General features: G+C 39.0%; 1 protein-coding gene across 1 annotated transcript; it reads left to right on the forward strand.

The window, feature by feature from the left end:
• Positions 1 to 13,726: 13,726 nt before the first annotated feature.
• LOC121602379 lies at positions 13,727 to 19,407 on the forward strand (the record flags this gene model as incomplete). Its single annotated transcript, XM_041931156.1, has 6 exons — positions 13,727 to 14,159; positions 14,902 to 15,073; positions 18,115 to 18,226; positions 18,381 to 18,565; positions 18,754 to 18,834; positions 19,204 to 19,407. Coding segments are annotated over 6 exons (1,078 nt in total), but the record flags the coding sequence as incomplete, so codon positions are not given.
• Between the last annotated feature and the right edge of the window lie 3,412 nt (positions 19,408 to 22,819).

Below are 22,819 nucleotides of genomic sequence, written 5' to 3' on the forward strand. Positions count from 1 at the left end.
AATTTGCTCGCATAAAAGTTCTAGTAAACTATAAACCTTCTAAGCTACTTTACAACTAAACTACGATGCACAATGTATGCTATATTTGCTGTAACTGAAAATTATTATTGGTTTTAGCGTATAATTCTCCCATTAATAAGAAAAAAAAATTACCATTACATATAATATGCGAAACATCACAAACAATTTCTGCTCCTATCTGTATACAGCCAAGTGCGACGAATTTCCGTCAGCGAGTGAACCGGTTGAGAGCATTTTGCGTTGTGCCGCAATCTCAGAACATCAACCTTCCCGTAGAGAACGTGAAACAGTGGCAGCACTTAGCCGAACGATGAACAAAACAAAGCAATAGTGAAAAAAGCATAATCTAGCTTCGCCACACTTCGTGGCGGATGGGTAGGAAAGTTTTCGAGATTTTGTTTGCGATAAACTAAAGCTTAGGCGGATGCTCGTGTTGCTGGATGATGCTTTTAACGTTCTACGCGCTCTGTAGCGCTCTAGTGCGCTCTGCACTAAGGCGCACTATGGTTGAGAGCAATGCAAGGAGAGTGGTGAAAGAAAATTTGCCTATCCTATGCCCCAACACAGGGTATACGGTACGATCGAATGGTAATGTGCCCACTCGAAAGGGAAAGGTGTAGTAGCCGAGAGGAAGAAAAGTCTGCAAAAGGAGTGCGTCAGCTTAAGACAATAAAACGGAATCGGTTCGTTTCTTTCACTCGCTGTGTAGCTGTGTGAGTTTAGTTTGTTTACTTTGGCTAGCCCATGTTTACTATCGAGAAATTTGTGCTATTCTTACATCCCTTCAATACTGGGATGCTTAACCGGTGGAAAGACGAACTCGGACTGTTTTATCTGCTCCTTTGCAAAATGAAGCAACTTTACCGAGTGCTGTTTAGTGTTTGTAGCTGTTCAGTCTTAATGGTCACTTTGAGTTTTCTTAAAAGCTGCATTTATTATTTTTTCTGATCTAAACCTTATCAATGAAATGATTTGCAGTGCAAACTGGGATAGCCACGCAGATATATGTATCGACGATGCTGTTGATTTATTTACCGAAAATTTGAATGCTATATTCAATAGATGTGTCGCTCAACGTACACAACAACGTCACTCTCCATGGTTTACTAAAATTCTTCAATGTGTAAAAAGGATGAAAAAATCAGCATTTCGAACATACTATCGCCATAAAACCTGTGCCAATCATGATAGGGCAATAAGATTAAGTCGTATTTATCGCTCTCTCAAACGATCCCTGTAAAAAATCATATATACCGTGTGCAAAAATATATGGAAGAAAACCAAAGAGATTTTGGGCGTATGCCAATAGTAGGAAAGCTAAAAATCAACTACCAAAGAAAATCAGATATAAAGGTGAAATAGCCAGTTGTGAACACGAAGAAGCAAAAAAAATTGTATCTCGCTTTCATGACGTTTATGATAGTCAAACATTTAATGCAACATTTAATGAAGCTTTAAAAAATACTCCCCACAACGTTGTCGATGTTCATACCATCAATGTTGACGAAGAATCTATGTCACCTGCTTTATGTAAACTAAAACTGTCATTTTGTCCAGGCCCTGATGGTATTCCATCTCTGGTACTAAAACGTTGTAATAATCTCGTTTTGCATCTATTACATCTATGTCGTCTGTCCTTTGAACAACACACTGTTACTAGCTTGTGGAAAAAATCTTCGCTAATCCCTATATTTAAGAAAGGTGATAAAAATGAGGGAAATAACTACAGAGGCATTTGCACTTTCAGCAATCTGCAAAATTAATTGAAATAATTGTACACAATGCATTGATAGGACCTTTAAAAAACTATATTGCAATTGCACAGCATGGCTTTATGCCAAATCGCTCGACATCCACAAATCTAATTGAATTTGTCTCGGAATGTATGAGTAATATTAGCAAAGACATCCAAGGCAAAGTCAAAGGCATGCAGTCTATGCATATATACTGATCTAAAAGCTGCCTTCGACAGTGTATCCATTGATATTATTGTCATGGCTTCGATCATATCCGATGAATAGGACTTACTACCCCTCAAGTTTGGGAAAGCTAGTTCAGATATCTTTACAAGCACATTCCTCAGGCTAGCAACCTTGGCCCTTTATTGTTTTTAATATATGTAAATGATGTCTCTTTTGTTTTACCTGTCGGCAGTTACTTAATGTATGCAGATGATGTAAAAATATGTCGTCCAGTTAAAACACTCATTCCGACCATAACGAACTACAACGCGTGATTAAAATGTTTTCCGACTGGTGCAATCGTAATTTTCTTGTTCTTTGTATCGATAAGTGTGTCATAATCTCCACATCTATCATCTCGTTTACTCGTGCCCGACATCCTATTTATTATATTTATGACATAAATGGACAAACGATTAACCGTGCAGATTCAATTCGCGATTTTGGTATCTTACTAGATCATACATTAACTTTTACAAAACACATAGAAGAAATTGTTAGCAGAGCCAGTAGGACCCTAGTTTTAGTACGGAAAATGACGAAAAAGTTCAATGATCCTTTGTGTATCAAATCACTGTTTAACAGTCTAGTCAGATCTATTTTAGAATATGGTTTGTGTGGAATTGTGTGGTGTCCACATACTGACCGCTCGATCAAACGCATTGAAAGTGTTCAAAGAAAAATGATTAAATGATTAAAAATGTTTCGCGATTAAAGTGCTTACCAAATGGCGACACGCTACCCTATAGAACAAGATGCTTATTGTTAGGTGAAGAATCGTTAGAGAAGCGCCGTGAAAAGGCTAAAACAATCTTTATGACCAAACTGATAAAAGGAGAAATTGACGCACCTCGCAAAGTTATTAAGCAAAGTGAACATACACGTTTCTCGCTCTAGTCCTCGTTCATCGTCCTTTTTGTATGTACAGTCTGCCTCCGAGTTACGCGGTTTCTGCGTTCCTGACGAATCCGCGTAACTCGAATATCCGCGTAAGTCGAATTTCACGTTTTTTGACTAAAATACTATTGATTACTCGGAGTTTTTGATCTAATTCTAATCTAATCTTTTATACACTTTATCATTTATTTGATATGATTCGCGCAGAAAATTCTAATATTGGGGTCCTTCACGATTCTAGTCAGTTTTTTGTATGGAGTTTGACAGTTGGAGGCTAAAATCATGCAAACACTCCATACAAAACCACACAAAAACTAGCCTGTAATTTTCAGTCTAGATTATTCTAGCCTCAAAGCAAGAATTAGTTTCGAGTACCTGCTGGAAAACACGGTGTTGTTTATTCCAAGGTGCATTAAAGAGATCACGTGGTGGAAACTAGAATCAAAGTGTATGTAGTCCAGGTGGTCTCATAGCATGTTTTTTAAAACCAAATTTGAATATCACTTTTTAACAGAATGGGTGAAAACTTTTGTTGAAACAAGCTTTCTGGAGACTTGACAATATTCAAAAAACTGTTAAAAACTTCATTCAGAAGCAGAATTGATAAAAAATCAGCCTTCTAAATTCATACATCTTGGGATAATCCCTCCTGTATATTATACCCACTTAGATAGTTGCTCGAAAACTTCTATACTTAAAACGGAAAGGCTCCCATTTCTGACTTTTAAGCGGTTTCAATATATTAGCAAAAATGCAATTTATACCGAACTTGAAGCAAATTGTACTGATTTGACATTTAATCTGTAAAATTTAGAAAACCGCGTATCTCCGAATCCGCGTAAGTCGAGAACCGTGTAACTCGGGAAGAGACTGTAGATAGGCATAACAATAATTATTCGGCAAATGAACCGATATCAGCAATGGCACGCAGTTTTAATCTATTTTATGCAGGAGTTGGTTTTCATACATCCTTTTCTAGTATTAGTGAAGGTCTGCGCTACATTAATATATAATAATTTACTATATCGTATGGAGCCATCATTGGCGGACAAGAATTATTTAAATAAATAAGTAAATAAATAAATAAATAAATTCGCCTTTTTAATGTAGTCGTATACATTAAAAAATAAAATTGAAAATATGCACAGGGAAAATTATTTGAAGATAGTTTATTGATTATATGTAACAAGTAGCTTGACCAAAAACTGAACAAAGAGCTCTTTAAAAAAAAGTATTTAATCCTAAACAATACAAACGATCAAGTGAAGATAACGATCGTATTGATCCCTGTGCTATCCTTCTGAGTCCGCATCGTGGCTCAGACATGCTTCTGTAGTATCGAATGCATGTGGGCATGTCTGCTTGTTAGTAATCAATCCTATATCTCTGCAAGTGCATCAGAATGATCAGGAGATGCTGGCTAGGTGAATATTCACTTGTGTTATTGTAATTATATTCATTTTTTCTATTCCTTATCTTAATCGTAGAAATAGCATATGCAAGCAAAGGGGTAAAGCAATCACATGTCAACACAATTCAAAGAATTCGTGGACTAGGTCGATTACTTTGCAATAGTCCGTATTCGCTTCCAATTTAACATGTTTTCTTCAATGGATGTTCCATAGATGCCTGATTAAAAATTAAAGTTTTATTTGAACAATCGATTTGTAAATAAAATCATTAGACACACATGTTCAAAATTTGGACGAACTTAAAAAACACAAGATAACGCACCATTAGTTTTCTCTAATAATTAACCTATATCAGAACTCTAAGATCAATCTGGACTAAAGAACTGGATATAAGTTTTTTTTTGCTGTATTAGGGTAAATGTACCAATAGTGGTGCAATTTGTGGTGGTACAGACGTATTTTAATGGATTTGAAGTGTCAGGAAGAACAATTTCTGAATATTTTAACACATAACAGTTGGAATATGTTTTATCTTCGCAATCACAACCATTTTTACCATGAAACACAACAAAAATTACGAAAAAATACATATTTTTGTGATTGCTTCGTTGTACCTATAATGGTGGTATGGTTCCTATAGTCGTCGTATTGTGTTCCTATAGTGGTGGTAAACAAGGATGCCTCAAAACAGTATATAATATCAATGAAACTTAGTTTTGAAGCTGTTTTCGTGTGAATAGCAAGAATCACTGCCACAATAATGATTTCTTTTGTAATTTGATCGTAAAAAATGTATGAATTTGGTTGATGAAAATGTTGACTTAACACTTTGACCGCCGGCATGACGTCACAGTTTTTGAGTGAGCAGGTAGCGCATGGCAAGAGAGCGATGAGAGCGACAGTTTCTCGTGGCATTGTTATCACTCTTTTGTTTCATTGCGAAAAGCGGTGTAGCACATGTCGTTCTCGTTCTCTCTTTCCTACCTCATTCGTTATCAAGAGAATCACAGAGCGTCAGATACAAAGCTGAACGGTGAGCAAAACCGTCATGCGAATTTATATGACACGGCGCTTAAAGTGTTAAGTACTGAATAACACCTGTCGTTAACCCATACCCAGAAGAGTTTGCTTGATTTGAAGTCGATTTTTCACTTAGCCAAATAAGCGAATTTTGGCCTTTGTTTGGTAAATTACTTACAGAAAACTCTTTTATGTTGCTTATTTTAATGAAAACAGTACGACATGTCAAAAATGTCGTCGAAAAAAATCTATGATTACCTGTTTTTTATTGATTTTAGAACTAGGACCACTATAGGAACATACTTGTTTGGTGTACCTATAATGGCACTATCGTAAAAAACACTTAAAAATACGTAAATATGGTCAAAAGCCAATGAATTAGAATAAAACAATATCATTTGATAACAATTATGTTAAAAAACTAATAATTGCGTTGTTATGTGGTAATTTAGAACGTTAACAAAAATATGAGTATCGTTATGGAATCCTAAGGATTTTGGAAAAATGTTGATACCTTTCACAAAATAATGGATTTTTCGGTCACAAAGAAACGGAATGGCTCCATTTCATTTTTAAATCCTTTTTAAAAGGCTAGAGAACATTTCACACTATCGTAGATAACTTAACTACTGTTAATTTATCGTATGAGACGCATTTTAGTGCAATACCACCACTATTGGTACTAGCACCACTATAGGTACGTTTACCCTATATAAGCAGTCGTTTATATTGCATAAACATTATTTTTATTTAAACATCGAATTATAATTTTTTGTACCTTTGCATCTAATCTTATGTTTTTAAATGTTACATTATGGTTGATTACTTCTTAGGAACAGTTGTAAATCTCTTGTTTTTCTTTGTGGCGAGAGAAAATATAAAAAATACTCATAACTGTCTCTCATGGAGGTTTGAGCATCCACTTTCTATAAAAATATTCAAACATTAAATAAATCACGGTCTCCTGCATGACATTAAGTCAATTATTTACCAATCCTGATTTATGTATTGCATTCAAAATATTTCCGGAAATACACATACACCATTTAGAATGAAATAAATAATTCTTTGTCTAAACAGTTGCTTCTTGCGAAATGCTGCTCAAACGGATACAATAAAACGCAAAACCTTTACCAGAGCGCTACATCGAACTTCGTTCACTTTATTTCCCCTGTTTACTATTACGAACCCACCGGGCGGGTTACCCATTCCCAGCCAGCTGGAAGAAACACAGAGTGCAAACTATCCTTTCTTCAGTTGGTGGATGGCGTTATAGTAAGGGGGGTTTCGCAAGCTTGTAGCACAGGCCATCCTACCACAGCAAGGAGCGGAAGAAGGTGGTGTAGCAATAGGGTAGCAGAATTTCAATAAAGGCTAACATATCTCTTCTGCTCATCTTCCTTTCCTCTATGGTGCTGGTTTGTGGAATTTAGCTTTGCAGCTTGGCACGCTCTAGAATAAAGCTGCTTTAGGTTGACGGATACAAAAATGGAGAAAAGCCGGCAGCTGCAATCATGGCGGGATCGTACCCAACAGTACAAACTTCATTTAAGCTTCGAACCACGAACCCGTCATCCTCTGCCCAAGAATGCTCCGGATCGTTGGCTGTCTGCTTTGACCCGTGGTTTGGGACCACAACTCGTTCGTAACTACGTCCCCCTCCCGCCCCCTCCTTCCCTTGCATACAGTGTGCACAGTTGGTTGCTTTCTGGGGTAAGGTTCAGGTTCACACCATGCTTGATTTTCCATTTCCGCTTGCAAACACACAGAGAAAAAACATGTCTATAGTGAATAAAGAAGACGTCTGTGTACGTGGTTGTGTGTGTGTGTGTTTGTGCTGGTTGGACATAAATAAACCATCTTTTGCTGCGTCTACTCCGGTCAAGCCGCCAAGGGTCGCCACATAAATAGATGAAAGGCCAGTGCAACAGAGGGTTGCAGAGTCGGGTTTGTTTTCTTTCTTGCTTCCGTCGTCCGCCATCTTTGTGATGTGATGTCGCAAAGCGCAAGGGCGGGGAGAAAGGTGAAAAAGGGGGGAAGGGTTGATAAAATAAACATACCCGCCTACTGCTGGCACTACTGTTGATGCTGCTGCTGCTGCTGCTGCTGCTGCTGCTAGTAGTGTACGGCTCCTTAGTTACCGATACACTGGGCTACACACATAGCGGATACTTTATCCTCGATCCCAAAACGCAGGATAATAAAAGTGGAAAAATAAAAAGATACAGATCGCTTCCTTCTTGTGGCATGGACGACAGGAACGAAAAAAACCAACAAAATGCGAAGCCATTCTTCAATGTTGCTTCCTGGATGTGTTGAATTTTATTTTTAGTTTTAGAGCATCTTTTGCGTCTTGGTTTTCCTCCTTCCGTGGCATTTATTTGTCCCTTCGGAGCAATTGCGTCTGGGGCTGGTGGGTCTGATCCTGCTCTCTTCTCTTGCACAAACAAACTCACACACACAAACACATTCAAAGAGAAAAAGACATAAAAGAGGCAAAAGGGGTCACTGGCCGTCACGGGAAGATGATCGTCCCACGGTGCATCGTCCAGCAGCAAAGAAGGAACGGAATAGCACCACCACACGGATCCAGATTCAAGTGTTCCAAAACAAAAAAGGAGGTTAAAGACATGATCCCTGGTGTTGTTTTCTGTGTATTTTTTTCTATACCTCAAACCGAGGATATAGTACTACCCTTCGGTCCAGTATACACATTTGCACATTCCGGCCGGGTCAGCAAATTGAATTCGTGTGAGCAAAAATTATCCTCACATAAACTGTTTTTTGTATATAGCAACACATCCTTTCCCTTCTTGGTCTGTGATTTTTCGAGGATGAAGGAGATTTGTGTGGATTTGATCCTTTTTTTTTGTTCCACACATGAATCTACTTGATAAAAAGGTTGGAGCAGAATTTCATATTTCATGCTTGGTATAGTGTTACAAAACGTATTGCTTCGTTTTACTGAAGTTACAGTCATTTTTTGAGCGTATTGAAATTATTATTCAATCACGTTTTCTCTTCCGTTCGGTAGTGTACCGCTCGCAATGCAGAAAGGAGTCATCAAATATTTAATATACTTCCTCGGAACTGGTCCTTGAGAGGTGCAAAATGCGGATTCTGTTGATGACAAGTTTTATATATTTTTAATTTGATTTTCATTTAAATCAATCTCATGATGAAATGTAGGCAATTTGGAATGGTTTAATTTATGTACATATCGGATGTTTGTTGTTTAAGTATTATTCGGTTATAAACGAGTTAATATTCCAATAAGGATACATATGTTCCATGTACACGTCGTTTGAAATCGTCTTTGTAGTATGGCTTTCATTTTTATTTTGTATAAAATTGTAGATTTATATAATTTTTTGTCATATATTATGGTAGTAGTATACATTTTGTATGTAGTTTGGAACCATACCACTTGCTGGCGCTGCTTAAATGATCGTATGAAGGGATTTTCAAAGCCATTTTTCATTTCTAAGCGTAGTTTTTTCTGTTTGTTTAAGTTTTAAAAATATTCTGTCATGTTCCAGACTGAAAGATATTTCGTAAAATTTTAAATTACACATTATGTTTGGCTTTGAAATAGGTAAACTAGCTTTAATTTTGGCCACTTTTATTCACTCGTAGAACATAAGATAAAAACACACATACACACTTATGGATGATATTTCATTCGTCTGACACTATGTATCGTTTATATGGTGGGTATTCAAAATCGAAAACTATTGCTGGGAATTACATTGGAACCCGGTTGCTTTTTCTGCTTTGCGACGCATTTATCAAATTTCCAGAATTTAAAAATGTAATGAAAATTGTGCAATTGGCTTCTTGTATATCCTTTCCCCGTAAATTAAAAAAGAGCATTGAAGACATATATATTGGTTGCGAAAATAACAGGGGGTCAATGAAAATATTATGAATACCGGCCGAATTCAAAATGTACGATTTTGAATACCCAAGTTTTTCTAGCAATATGGTATACAATGTGCACAAGTTTTAATAAATTACCTGATACAATTTGCATACTTTATTAACTTTGCATGATAAGTAGTATATTTGATAAAGATAGTTTCAAAATCAGGAAGATAAAGAGGAAACTTATCTTCTTTAATTTCCGCATATAATAGAGACCTTGATATTCTGCTCTAATGACCCTCCTTCGACTATATATATATAGATAAATATTGAAATCTGTACATAATTGCACCTATCGCAACAAGCGGCAAGGACTGGTTATTAGGTAAATAAATAATAGATGCTGTCCACAAATATCAAATCATTACTTACCCTTCACAAGGCCAGCTGGAAAAACATTTTTTTTATGCAATAATGACAAAAAAATTTCATAAAGATATATACGACGTTCAAAAGCATTCTGCTGTGGATAACCCAATCAAAAGGTGTTATTATAGTATAAGCGTTGCGTTAGATTCTTAAAAATGATTCATTGTTATTGGCTTAGCCAACTAACCATCGCAATGGAGACGCCTAATTGCTATATTTGCCAAACAGTTGCTGAACAAAAATTATTTTTTTTTTCAAATTCGTGCGTATTTGTAGAGAAACTTTTCACACAATATTGAAAGATACATAAAACATTAGTTTTGTTCACTGCAAATCGCATTTTGCGCGATTCTGTTTTGGCAAGGTATCAAAGTTCAAATTAGGATCTAATTAACGTAATATAGTTTACATTTATGTAAATAAGTCGTATACCGTTTTGTCAATCTGTATTATTAGGAACATTTTTACAAGATGTATGAGTTTATCTTTCCAAAAATGTGCTTTTTTTCAAAATTGGACTTTGGAAAACTTAGAATTTGATTGAAAAAGAACCCTTTTTTCCTCATAATTTTTCATGTTTTTTTACTTTGGTTGTCAAAACATCAGACATTTTCAGACTTAAAGTCGCAATATTTTCAATTTGTCTTAGTTTGGTCCTACATATTGAAAAATGTATTGTATAGTTAAGCAAACCCATACCCATATTTTGCCCTGGAGAACGCCCACTGTGCATTGGATAAAATAAATAAATAACGTATAAATAAATCAAATAAACAAACAAATAAGTAAATAAATAAATAATTAAAAAAATAAATGTAGAATCTTTTATCACAGGTCGTTGGGTGCATTTAATTTCCTTAGTTGCAATAAAAAAGTTTAGTAAAGTGAGTAAATATTAATTATAGTAAAAATAGTAAGATTATAAAAATAAATAAAATTGAATGTATGTAATGTACTAAGATTCAGACAAAAGTATTTAATGTGTTCTTCTTACGTTTTATTTGTTTTATTGGTTTTACATGTTTAGCCTTTTGCTACGACTTAGTAATCCCTGTTTAAACATTACTCGAAGTATAACCTACAATGATCACAGCCAAAATCGGAAAGCAAACTTTTATCGTTTAAAACACCATTGTTCTGCTCCATTGGCACCAAACTTTCCGGTATACCGTGGTTCTGTAAATTACTCAAAAATAATTTCAATCAAAACTTGCTTCTCCTTCATTCCTTTACTTTCCTTTTTTCAACTCCCCCTTTTTCTCTTACTCTCAACTCTCTTTGTACGTTATGCCACCACAACTTTTTAAAATTTTTGATCTGAAATAGCATACCAACAAAAAAAAAACAAAAAGGCTTCTTAACCTTCGAAAGAAACATCGCGGAGGGAAGGGTTGAATACATTTTATAAAAATGCCTCAAGATTAAAACCATAACTTTTCCCCCGTTCAGTGAGCTGTTTGCGCGAGTTAAGACTACTGGGAAGCATTTTCTTTTCGGCTTAAGCAAAGCAGTGTTTTAAGATTGTGGTGAACCTATCTCAATAGATGTTAGTGGATTAATTGGCAGTAAGGCAAATGTTTGATATTTTGAGAAAAGATCAAACAGTTAAATTCGTGTTAATCTCTTTGTTGGGCACGATTATGATTTTCCAAAGACTACTCACGTACAAACTTATTTTCATTTTAAACTAATGTAAATAGATGAACATTTTAGTGGCTATTTAAATTAATATTAAATTTCTGGTTCTTCCTATCATTATCATGCGTGTGGATCAAGCGTAGTCGATCTAGGACTGCCTCTGTGACTAATGTGGCTCACTTAAGCCATCCATTCGCGAGATACTAACTGAAGAGGAGTACGTTTTTAAGCCTTAAATTTGACAGATATAGCATGGGATTGGCCCATCATTTGAAATGTAAAATGCACAACACAAGAAGAACCTTTTTCAAAACCTTTTGTTACAAACATCGAACTAAACATTCTCTGCTATCTTACAGTACAGCACACAATGGAGGCGCCCGGTGGCTGGTATTAAGCAAACAATACCGATACCTCACCGATACCGATACCACGGACACAGTGCCACGTTTGCATTCTCTCTGCACCACCTTCTTCTTACCCGCTTCATGCCACACATACACACACAGCACCAGATGCGAAAAGGTGGACGTTAAAGTGTAAGCTACACCACCCGGCATCCCCCTTGCAAGCACCCTACCCCTAGCCAGCACGACAACTTTGACCCACTTGACCGCTTGCTGCACTTGGTGGTGTGGAATGAAATTGAATTAAACTTTCTACCTCCAACCCGCTTCCGTTTCGTATTCCCCTGCCGAGAGCTGGCCGCCGGTAGCCTTGCAACCGAGAGTCGATATCTCTCCAGCGTCCGGCTGGTGCACAGTACAGTGCAGCAAGTTTATCATGCATTTTTCCAATTCCCTGAGCCCTGAGTAGTATGCAGGAACACAGGAACGGAACGGAACGGACCCTTGACTGCCATCCCCGAAATGCGATGAGGCTACATCGTATTGATATTGCTTTAATTGCACTAAAAGCAACCGGGCACGTCAAGGCTAAAGTTGAGTGGTCCCCAGCGCACTGGTCGGTTTTCCATTTTGTTGTTGTGCGAGTTGTCCGTTCCCGTAAAAACAAATCACTATTGCATAAGCTGCAGGCGCTTACTGGGTGGATGGTTGCAGCACGCTTTTGAGTTGGTGTGAAAACTATTGCAACTTTGGCAAGCAGAAACTGAGGCGGAAGGTATGAATGCAAAACAACACAGCGTACAAATAAAATCGGGATGCATTACAAAGAAAGCTAGTTGTATTACGGCACACAGAAAAAACAACAAAATAAAAAAAGTAAACATAAAATGGGAATTGAGCTTCCCCGGAGGAGGGATTAAATTTATTTTCGCTAAAACAATGATCCATCATCACTGTTAAGAATGTACAAAAAAAAGTTTCAAATTTCATTAGCAAACTCAACTTCCCATCGCTTCCACCGACCGAAGGGTGATAATGGTTATGGTTTTCTATCCACGCTTTATGCTTTTTCATTTCGGGCATTTCGTGCTGTTTTACAGATGTGTTTCATTTCACACCACTACACAATAATAAACAAGCTGCTGCAACGATGGTGTGACGATGGGATGGAGTTTAGTATTCAAGATTTTGCTCCATTAATCGTGCAGAACAGTACACAACACACCGCCACGTTCCCGCGTGCAATGGCAGAACCATGACAGAAAAGTACAAAAGATAGAGATACAAAAAAAAGAAACAAATACTATCTCCGTGTTTTTTTTTCTTCTCCCCCTTACGTGGCGTAAACATTGTTCGCGCAACAAAGTTACGCGTAAAGCATACCGTAAAACATAAGAAAGGGGCACGAGTTGAATGAAATATTCATATTCTTAAGCAAGAGCTTTGCCCACGCTGTTTTCTTGTTCTCAAACCACCCACCTCACCCGTTCTGCTGCACCCTGGAGGAAGGTAGCGAGAGAAGCAAGCAAAGGGGTGTGGACGATAGTTACGGTTATGCTTTTTAACATGACTACCAGCACAACAGCAAATCGCACAGCATGTGCTGTGTACCTTTTTGCTACATCAATCTCGTCTCGCGAAACGAAACGAATTTTCATTTTCCACCGCCTGCTTCGAGTAGACAGCTCCGCACGTGAGCGAACCGTACTGGCGGTAGGGCGTGTTGAAAGTCGCGCCATTTTCCCAACGCTTTTCCTCGTAAAATCATTCCCATGATGGGAGTGGAGGATTCGCACTACCCCTTCGTACACTGCCCGGCGCCGCAAAGTTCACCGTGATTAAGATAAATGAATTTACATGCAAATGATGATGATTATTCCGCGTGACATCGGTATTGGTAGCTTTGCTTTTCGATGCAATCGTTCCCCGATGTGTGCTCGGGGAGGGGGTTTGTGTTGGCGGATTGCTCGGCGAAGGTGATTGCTGCAACGGTGTTTAGTACCGAGCGGCGGTTTGCAGAACAGGGCTAAATGTATTCGGCTTCGCAAACCAAAATGGAACCCACCCGCTCGTTGGGGGGGAGGGAAATTGCATAAAATTATAATCTAACCACCATATGAGCAGTGTGTAGGTGTAGATCTACCGGCCCGTCGTGCGAGTTTGTACCTGGGCTGATTCCCATTTTCCCGCTTTACTCATTTGCAGCGTACCAGTCCGTGCACATAACGAACCTAAACGTACCGAAGACGTACGTCCTCGATCGGAGCACTTACGATGTGGTCGGATCCAGCACACCCCCGTCGGTGGTACAGTATGGTGTGGGTGGTGATGGGGAAGATGACGATGTTACCACCGGTCTGCCGATGACATCCACCACCGTTCAACAGCTACCCGTCAGCGTGTCTACAGTGCCGAGCGAACTGAACTTCACAAGCGACACCGGCCTGAAGCCACTCATCATGGACTGTCAGTATGAGATTAAGGCGCGCGAATGCGGCTTCGTGCTCAAGTGGTACTTCAACAAGAAGCTCATCTACCAGTGGATACCGTCCCGGACACCGGTCGGAATGGTAAGGCGTAATGGGGCAGTACGCACAAGCCACATACATTCCCACCGTGACTCTGTCGCTGTAGAAGCAGCGGGCTTTGCTCTTCATTAACGTCTTCGATCGTAAAATAGCATTCCATGAGGTGTGCGGTACAGTGTGATGCGCTAGATGATGGTACCGGGTGTGCAAATTTGGATGTATTATTTCTTCGAAATCTTACCGTCATCAATCTTCAGGAGACAGTAACAGTTAAAAAAATCACGTGAATGTGAATTATTAATTTTACATTTGACTCGTCTTATGTATTTATAGTTTTTCTATGCTTACTATTTGTATGTAAAAAATTGCGCCTAAAAGTATGCAATTTGCTGTACAAAATAACCTTATTTATTACTGCATAACATTCTTTAACACGTATTGAACTAATAAAAAACATCGTATATCTTTCGATTTAACTTGATTAACAGCGATGTTGCGATAATTGCACATCATCTAATAAATAAACAAACATTTAATGAAAACATGTAACAATTTAATAAACTTTACGGCCATCATACTCTGCATCGTACTGTACACGCACTTGCAAATCCATCCATAATTCTAATACCATCATGTCCCCTCGTACACGTTAGCGAGTATACAGTGAGGTCGAACCGCTTGAAGCACTTTATGCCATGCCAATGTTCATTTTCTCTCGAACATGCTTTCCTGCTGGATTACTTCCTCGGCGGTGGAAAAACAACGGCCGTCTCGCGACGCACAGAACCAGTTCAAGAACGAGCTGCAGACCAACTACTCGATGTCCGATTCCATCAACTACAAGTACCGTGCCTTGGTAATACGTAATCCGAAGCTGAACCACAGCGGCGAATACATGTGTTCGGTGCAGACGTACGATTCGTTCGATCGGCGAATGGCGCGGTTTCAGATTGTCGGTAAGTACGTACGTACGTACGGTATCCTATGCTATCCTACGCCCGCCCACTCCCATGGCGCTCGATATCTGTCATAGACGGAACGATTCCTCCTTCCGCACCAGCCACTTCCCCACAAGTGGTGTGGTAGTGATGGTATGTGATTCGATTAGGCCTCGGATGTAATTACCTTTCCTGAAGGAATGTGCCTTCGTAAGCTTTCGCAAACGTCAGCTGGTGGATCGTGTTGCGTTGTGCTTATTTTACGATGTAATCGCATCTATTGATTTACATCTTCAAGCGCCCAACGGGTGGACAGGAATGTGGAGCGGTATATTAGGTTGCAGCGCTAGGGTTTGCCTTTGCATCGTACCGGTGTAGTGGCTATTTATAGTTTCTTCAAGATGTTTCCGGATGTTGGCAATTTGCGGGTAAATAGAAAACGATGGTTTTATAAAATTCTTTTATTACTGACTTTATTGTTATATTATTGGTTTTATTACGTTTCAACTATGACCGCAATGAACATATTTTTTTATGGATCTTTTATAGTATAATTGTATAAATGAGCTTAGTGCCATTCAGGAAAATATTTAACTTATTTATCTCTACTGATTTCTTCAGTTCGATGTCGTATAAACTACTTTCATTATTAATGCAAATACTTAACGCTGATCAGTTTTGTGTTTTGAGAAATTACTTCCGTCGAATGTAAAACTTGCGAATATTCAACCTCAAAAGGACTCTTTAGCTTTTACAAAGGAATTAGCATACAACAGGATGCATTGTTAAAAGCGTATTCTCTTTTCTGTGAAAAATTATGTTAAACTACATGGTTATTTACAACCAATCTCAAAGTCTTACCAATATACGGGAACCTGGGACAAATGGTTAGGTGGAGCGAAATGGTCACCTGCATTATTGGCCAACTTACAAATTTACAATGACTTCTAACGATCGAAAAACATCAAATACAATGTTTGATGCCCACCATAAACATTTTATGACCTAAGATTTAGAAAAAAATAAATAAATAAAATAATTTTTGAAACGATGTTATTTTGACCGCCTCAAAAATAAGCAGGCATAAGAATTTACCAAATATTTAAAGAAAAAAATAATGTGTGTCCAAGCACATGACATTTATCTATGATTACGTTAGCGTATCGAACGTAGCCATTTTACCCCACACAATATTTGCACGACTATTGATGTTGGTTTTTTAATTTCATTTTATACATTTATATTTGTTGTTAATTTGTTGTTAAAGTTCTATTTTTTTCGTTAATGAGAGATAAAAAAACATTGGTCGCCGTCATCAGATCATATCCGTTATCGTTATCATAACAGAGAAAATAAATATTATCCAATGGGATACAGAAAAATATATTTAACAGTGCCATTTTCCCCGCCTACCTCTAGTATTAAAACATACAAATTTAATCAGATATAATTTACATCATTACATAATATTAAATTAAATATTCACTTTCTTATTCATTTTAATTATCGGGTTCTTCATTAGGGTTTTTACCAGTGCTGCAAAATATCACTATCAATGTCATACACAAATCTGACTGAAAAAAATCCATATCAGCGTCACGTACTCAATCATCAATCAATCAGAGGTGATACTCTAAACGATTGGTGTGACGAATGCATGCTTCGTGACATATTTGCGACCGTCGCTTGGTCAATCACTATGTCATGACTTTTTTTACTGTGATAAAAAAGCAAAATGTCACTGACATAATCATGACAAATTCCGGCTGAAACAAAATAATGACAGCGTCACGAGCTCTATTGTGATGATCCGAGGTGAGACTCAAACAGTTGTTGCGACCTTCACATGCTTGGTGACATTGTGTGCAAGTTGGGTGCTAAACAAAATGTCATCAAGACTGTGATTGGTGCACCAACTGTTTGAGTCTTAACTCTGATCATCTCAGTTGTGTACGTGAGCTGATTTGAGCTTCGTTTCAGTCATGAGTGTTGGTGACAGAAACAGTGGCATTTGGCAGCATTGTTCATAGCCAGAAAAATCATGATTATGCTTGCGCCGGCATTAAGCTAAGCTTGTCAGTGAGAGGATCGCGTTGGACTTAAGCATTAGCATGTCGCGTTCGGCATGCCATGACGCACCTGTATTGAGCATCAGCAATGAGATCAAGCTAACACGGATATATTCATTGTTTTCGTTGGTGAATATCTCGTCATGCTCATGATATTTTGCAGCACTGGTTTTTACTATGTATGGCAAAAAAGCCATACATCCATTTCAGAGGTATATGGGAAAAAGTAATAAATTAGTCTTGAAAATTGACTGTAAATAAAATACAAATGTATTTTCATCCATTATCACTCATTTCATTGTACACTAATCAAAATATTAGGTGCGAAGTAATACATTAAAATAATTGTGCAAAATTATGGTTATACCTCCAGATAATTCAACATTCCTTATGGTTTCCTTGTGCTTTATCTAGCAATTTTTATATTTAAATTCACCAATCCCCTGTTTTGCATAAGAACCCCGATAAATTAATGTGTTGTTTTCCCCCCCTGTATTTTTAACCAAACTATTTTTATCAACCTAAATATAGGACACATATGAATAACAAAGATACTATCAAACATAAATTCCACATCCCACCACCGAACTGCATTGACTTTCTCTGAAGTAAACTAGAGTATTGCGTTCGCTTGTGCTGCAATACTCACGCTTCCTCACTTACTCATAAATAATGAATATCGTCAGAATTATTCAAATTAATGATTAAAAGCCGGCGCTGTGTGCTACAGGAAATGGGCTGACAATGAAATTGGTCTATAGACCCCGAATGGAATATTATATTTCCATGAATTAATTTTGCATCCTTCTGACCAATCGGAGTATCGGAACAAAATTTTCGTTTTCAGCTCATTGCATTGCACAGCGCAGTACTCGCCGAAATGGCAACGTTTTACAGGGAATAAAGCACCCGAACGGTGCAGCTTTGTCCACCGCACGCGCCCGGGATAGTTCATTACAAACTGTTAATGCTTGTGTCCTCTCTTTCCAGTGCCCGAAAAAACGTTACTCCTACACTACGAAAATGATGGCGAAAGTGATAACATGCTATTAATCAAGTGCAGCGTGTTCATGGTATACCCCGAGCCGAACCTGCTGCTGATGTAAGTGCATCGAAACGGTGGCGGTCCCTTTTACCCTAGGATGCCAACATTCGAACATTGCACCTGTGCCACTATATTGGTTGAATGTTTGATCTGATCATCATTTCCCGTTTCTTCCTTTCCATTTTGGGGCCCACTACCCGAAAACACACAGCGTTAGCGGTAATCTGTTCCTGGTCAGCTCGCGCACACTGGTCACCGCCGATGCAAACCACATGTACAATAAGACCGTTTACGGGAAAATCGATAAACATTTGCTCATCTCACCGACCTCGATCGGCTGCGTGCTGACCGTGCCCGATTCCGGTTACATCCGCAAGCGCGAAACCATCTATTACGGTAAGTGGGTTTGCTCACGGATTCGGTAACCACAAACAACGGGAGGAGGAGGGTGGGGGGGGGGAATGCGTTCGGGACCGCTACACCACAATTGAAAGCCCGCGTTTTTCTGGCCGATCCGATCCACCTAACCGCAAGTGTCTTTTTCTCCACAATTACAAAACCCGCCACCATCCATCGGTGGACAGATCCGACGCCACTAACGAAATGGAGTCGCCTACGGATGGACGAACGGGGCCACTTTCAGCTGCTTTCCGATGACGGTGCAGGTCAGTATAGTGGGGCTTTGATTGGTCCATAAATTTTCCATCTCAATGTCCTTCACTCAAACGCCGAACCGGAAATGACACAGTCCCACCTCCCACCGCTGTATTGATTTGGGAAGCGAACTGGGACGGTGTTAAAATTTTGATCCTATATCCTATTTTCCTATCGCTCTTTGTTCACGAAGCACATCAGATGCACCAACGGGGCATGGCAAGCGGACGGAAGCGGTCAACCACGTCCACGTTGATGCATTTGTGATGCGCGTGAATGTGTATACATATTTCAAAGCATACCTTCTCATTGCTCATCGTACGTACGTACGTATGTGTATGTGTTTTTGTTCCTATTTTTGCATCGTTTTTCGTTCACAGGCCAATTAAATCCACTTGCCGGTTGGTTGATTAGTTTAATTGTATTTCTACAGCGCGCCGTTCTCTGGCGACACGACGCAGATTCAATGAAATAGGATAGTCCGTGATGGACGTAGAAAGGGTTTTCATTTCATTTTGAGTGATTAGTTATTCAGTCGATAGAAAACAAAGAAAAAACAATGTGTAAGAATAAAGGAAATAGAATCCAAAAAACAACCTAATTCGTGTGTGTGTGTGTGTGTGTGTGTGTGTGTGTGTGTGTGTGTGTGTGTGTGTGTGTGTGTGTGTGTGTGTGTGTGTGTGTGTGTGTGTGTGTGTGTGTGTGTGTGTGTGTGTGTGTGTGTGTGTGTGTGTGTGTGTGTGTGTGTGTGTGTGTGTGTGTGTGTGTGTGTGTGTGTGTGTGTGTGTGTGTGTGTGTGTGTGTGTGTGTGTGTGTGTGTGTGTGTGTGTGTGTGTGTGTGTGTGTGTGTGTGTGTGTGTGTGTGTGTGTGTGTGTGTGTGTGTGTGTGTGTGTGTGTGTGTGTGTGTGTGTGTGTGTGTGTGTGTGTGTGATGATGAAGAAAGATGATGACAATTGACAATACAAAAATGAATGTGGTAAGTGATGGTTTTGACCTTTGTTTCTTAATTGTAAAAAGGTGTCAAATAAGTTATACGAAATATATGGTAAATCATAGCATCCATTGACGTAGTATAAAACGCAGCTTGATTGCACCTCATGACTCACTTTCAAGTTGACTTCTGAATAAATCACATTAAAACTAGTACATTTGTGGAACAATCCGAAGTAGTTTGGGCATATCAGTTTATATAGATTTTTTAAACAAATTTTCGTAGCAGGGTAATTGTACCAATTACAGTGTTTCCCATGATTTATTGGTTGGTTCCGAACATTTGTTGGGCTCGTATCTTGATTTATTCATCGTATCTCATAGGTTTTTGGTTCGTTCCCATATTTTTTTGGAATCGTCCGATAGGATATCAATACAATTGAACTAAAAAAATCTGGGAAACGCCCAGAAAACCGTGGGAACACACCAAAAAAAGATGAACAGCTACCAAAAAATTATGGGAACCAACCAATCAATCGTGGGAAACCCTGTATGGCTATAATATGTCATCAAGATACCGACTTTACCCCTGTAGAAATAAGTACTGAGTAAAATGTCAAAAGTCTTTATGTTTTCTTGTAGCCAACAATGAGTAAAACATGAAATCAAAATTTTTACTTTCTTGCACCTTTCTGATTACACCGTGCATGGACACACTTCATATCACCTGGCAAACCTTCCTATCACCTGCAAGCTATACCGAAGCCAGCTACCGTTTTAGCGCGATACACACAGGAGCACAAATCAGGGTGGTCTGTTTGAATTTGTGTAAATGAAGAATCGTAGCCATTGTCCAACTATCTTCTGGCCAAGACTAGCCCTGACTATCGATCAGGGAAGAACAAGAGCGCATTTGGCAATAAGGCGACGCAAGCGGTCTCAGATTTCGCTTTCTTTGTATGAAAGTCATTCAAGACTGCATTATTGTAATGAAACTGATTCGATTTTATAACACTTTACTAATAAATGATGCTTAAAACACATATTCACACTTTAGAATTTCGTTTACGATGCTCCCGAGTGAGTTTAAAAAAGGAGGGATCTTTATTATTCGACTGCGAAACTTAGACTAATTTGCTGTATTGATGTTTCGGTGCTGCTAGGTGTTCTCCGCCTGCCGGTCACGTTGCCAACCACCTGACGTGATAATGTTCATCCCGTCTGTATGATGTCGTCTGCATACCGAACGGTCAATCCGATCAATACGACACCGCACGTGGAGGTTACGTTCGCGATCTGCACCGGTTGTCTTGGGAACCTGCCTCCAGTATGGTTACCGTTGGAACATAACTCCGCGCGTGGAGCGACATCGACGGCCGAAACCGATCGAGAAAGCGAGCAGAAATGTCCGAAGAACCGATCGAAGCTCTTGATCGGTTGAAGCGTTTACGGTATTTCGAGAGAGCGCGCTGTATGTGTATGTCTCTTTTTGACAAAAAAGCTCCGGTACGCGACCGTGTTGGCGCAAAAATGATAATGGCCGAAAAATAGTTCACACCCACGTTCTCTTTCTCCCCTCCTTCTCTCCTTCCTCTCGTCCCCATCTTTTCACCTCGCTTTATCATTATTGTTTCCTTCTCTTTAGCTACATTGAGTGAGAGGTTGAGAAGTGTTCGATCGCTTTGCGCAGCGGGTTACGATGGCGATAGTTTTACGATGACGATGGCGGTTTCTTAGAGTTGCAAAAACCGAATGCTTGTTTATTCAATGTTTGGTCCCTTTTATACCACCGGAAGCCCATACAATTTTAGGGTGTATGTGTATCCTTTCCGAGGTACTTATATAAGTGTACGTACGCGTGAGTGTCGTATTTTAGTGTTTGTTACGCATATTTATTCCGCTTTTACACGCAGCGTACCCGGTTTCTAGTGTAAGGTGATCGTGCACCTCGCGAATTTACAGTTTGACACGTTCGTTACTGATATGCCGCAGGGAATATATCTTGAGGAAAATACAACTGATTTATTTATTCCTTAGTTCAGAATGGAACCATCTTTTTTCACTCAATGTGTACTCTGATCCAGTCTTGCAATGTTACTGCGTTATGCGTGTTACTATGCAATATCTCCCCTCTTAATTCAACTAATACGGCTCAAACCTGGCTGGTAGGCCACGAATTCTTCGAGGTCTTTCCGCAATCAGGGGTTGAGCAGACAATTTCTATTTTCACGCGAAGCTTCCTCTTGTAGATGCATCTAAAGTTGGTTTGCATGTGAGCTAACAATTGGCTGGTTGTTTTCCAACATTACGTTGTAGTTCACTCTACCGACTCGTTCGACTATTGATGCCGATTTCCACTCCCAGGAATTATTACGATGGACTTGTGCATAAACCGCTTCTCCAAGAACGAAGAATTTTCTACCAGCTTCTGGCTTTTCATTTCGTGATCGTGGAACTGGAGGTAGTGGCAATGAATGAACTGTTCGAATAGGCCGCTGAAACATCAATTCAGCTGGAGAATTTTCTGGTACAGGTGTGGTTCGATAAACTTGCAGAAAAGTCTGCAATGCTTCATCTGATGTCTCTCCGATTTTTCGGAATGTACGTTTTAGTGTGTCCACGAAACGTTCTGCCAAACCGTTTACTTGGGGATGGTGTGGTGGATTGCTTATAGCAATGTCTTAGTTGTAATCAAGTAGCCATTGGTTACAGCAACCGTGGTTACACTGAATATCGAATAAATGTAGTTAGTCTTAGTTCACTCTTAGAACGGTTTACATCGTCTTTCAATCGCTCCTACATTGGTGACCCCGACGTGATCTCCGGATTGTTATTAGTTCTCCTAATTTGAAAATTTGTGAACGAACATGTCTACCGAAAACGTTACTAACGAAGAAACTTCCCCTGCTACTGCAGCCGTTTCGGTTAAACTTCCGGAATTCTGGAAGAACGATCCATCGTTGTGGTTTTCGCAAGCTGAAATTCAGTTTTTGTTGGCCGGCGTTCATAAGGATGAAACAAAATTTTATCATATTGTCGCTAAACTCGAACAATCCGTGCTTTGT

This window comes from Anopheles merus, unplaced genomic scaffold, assembly GCF_017562075.2.
Source record: "Anopheles merus strain MAF unplaced genomic scaffold, AmerM5.1 LNR4000426, whole genome shotgun sequence".
In the NCBI taxonomy this organism is placed as follows: domain Eukaryota; kingdom Metazoa; phylum Arthropoda; class Insecta; order Diptera; family Culicidae; genus Anopheles; species Anopheles merus.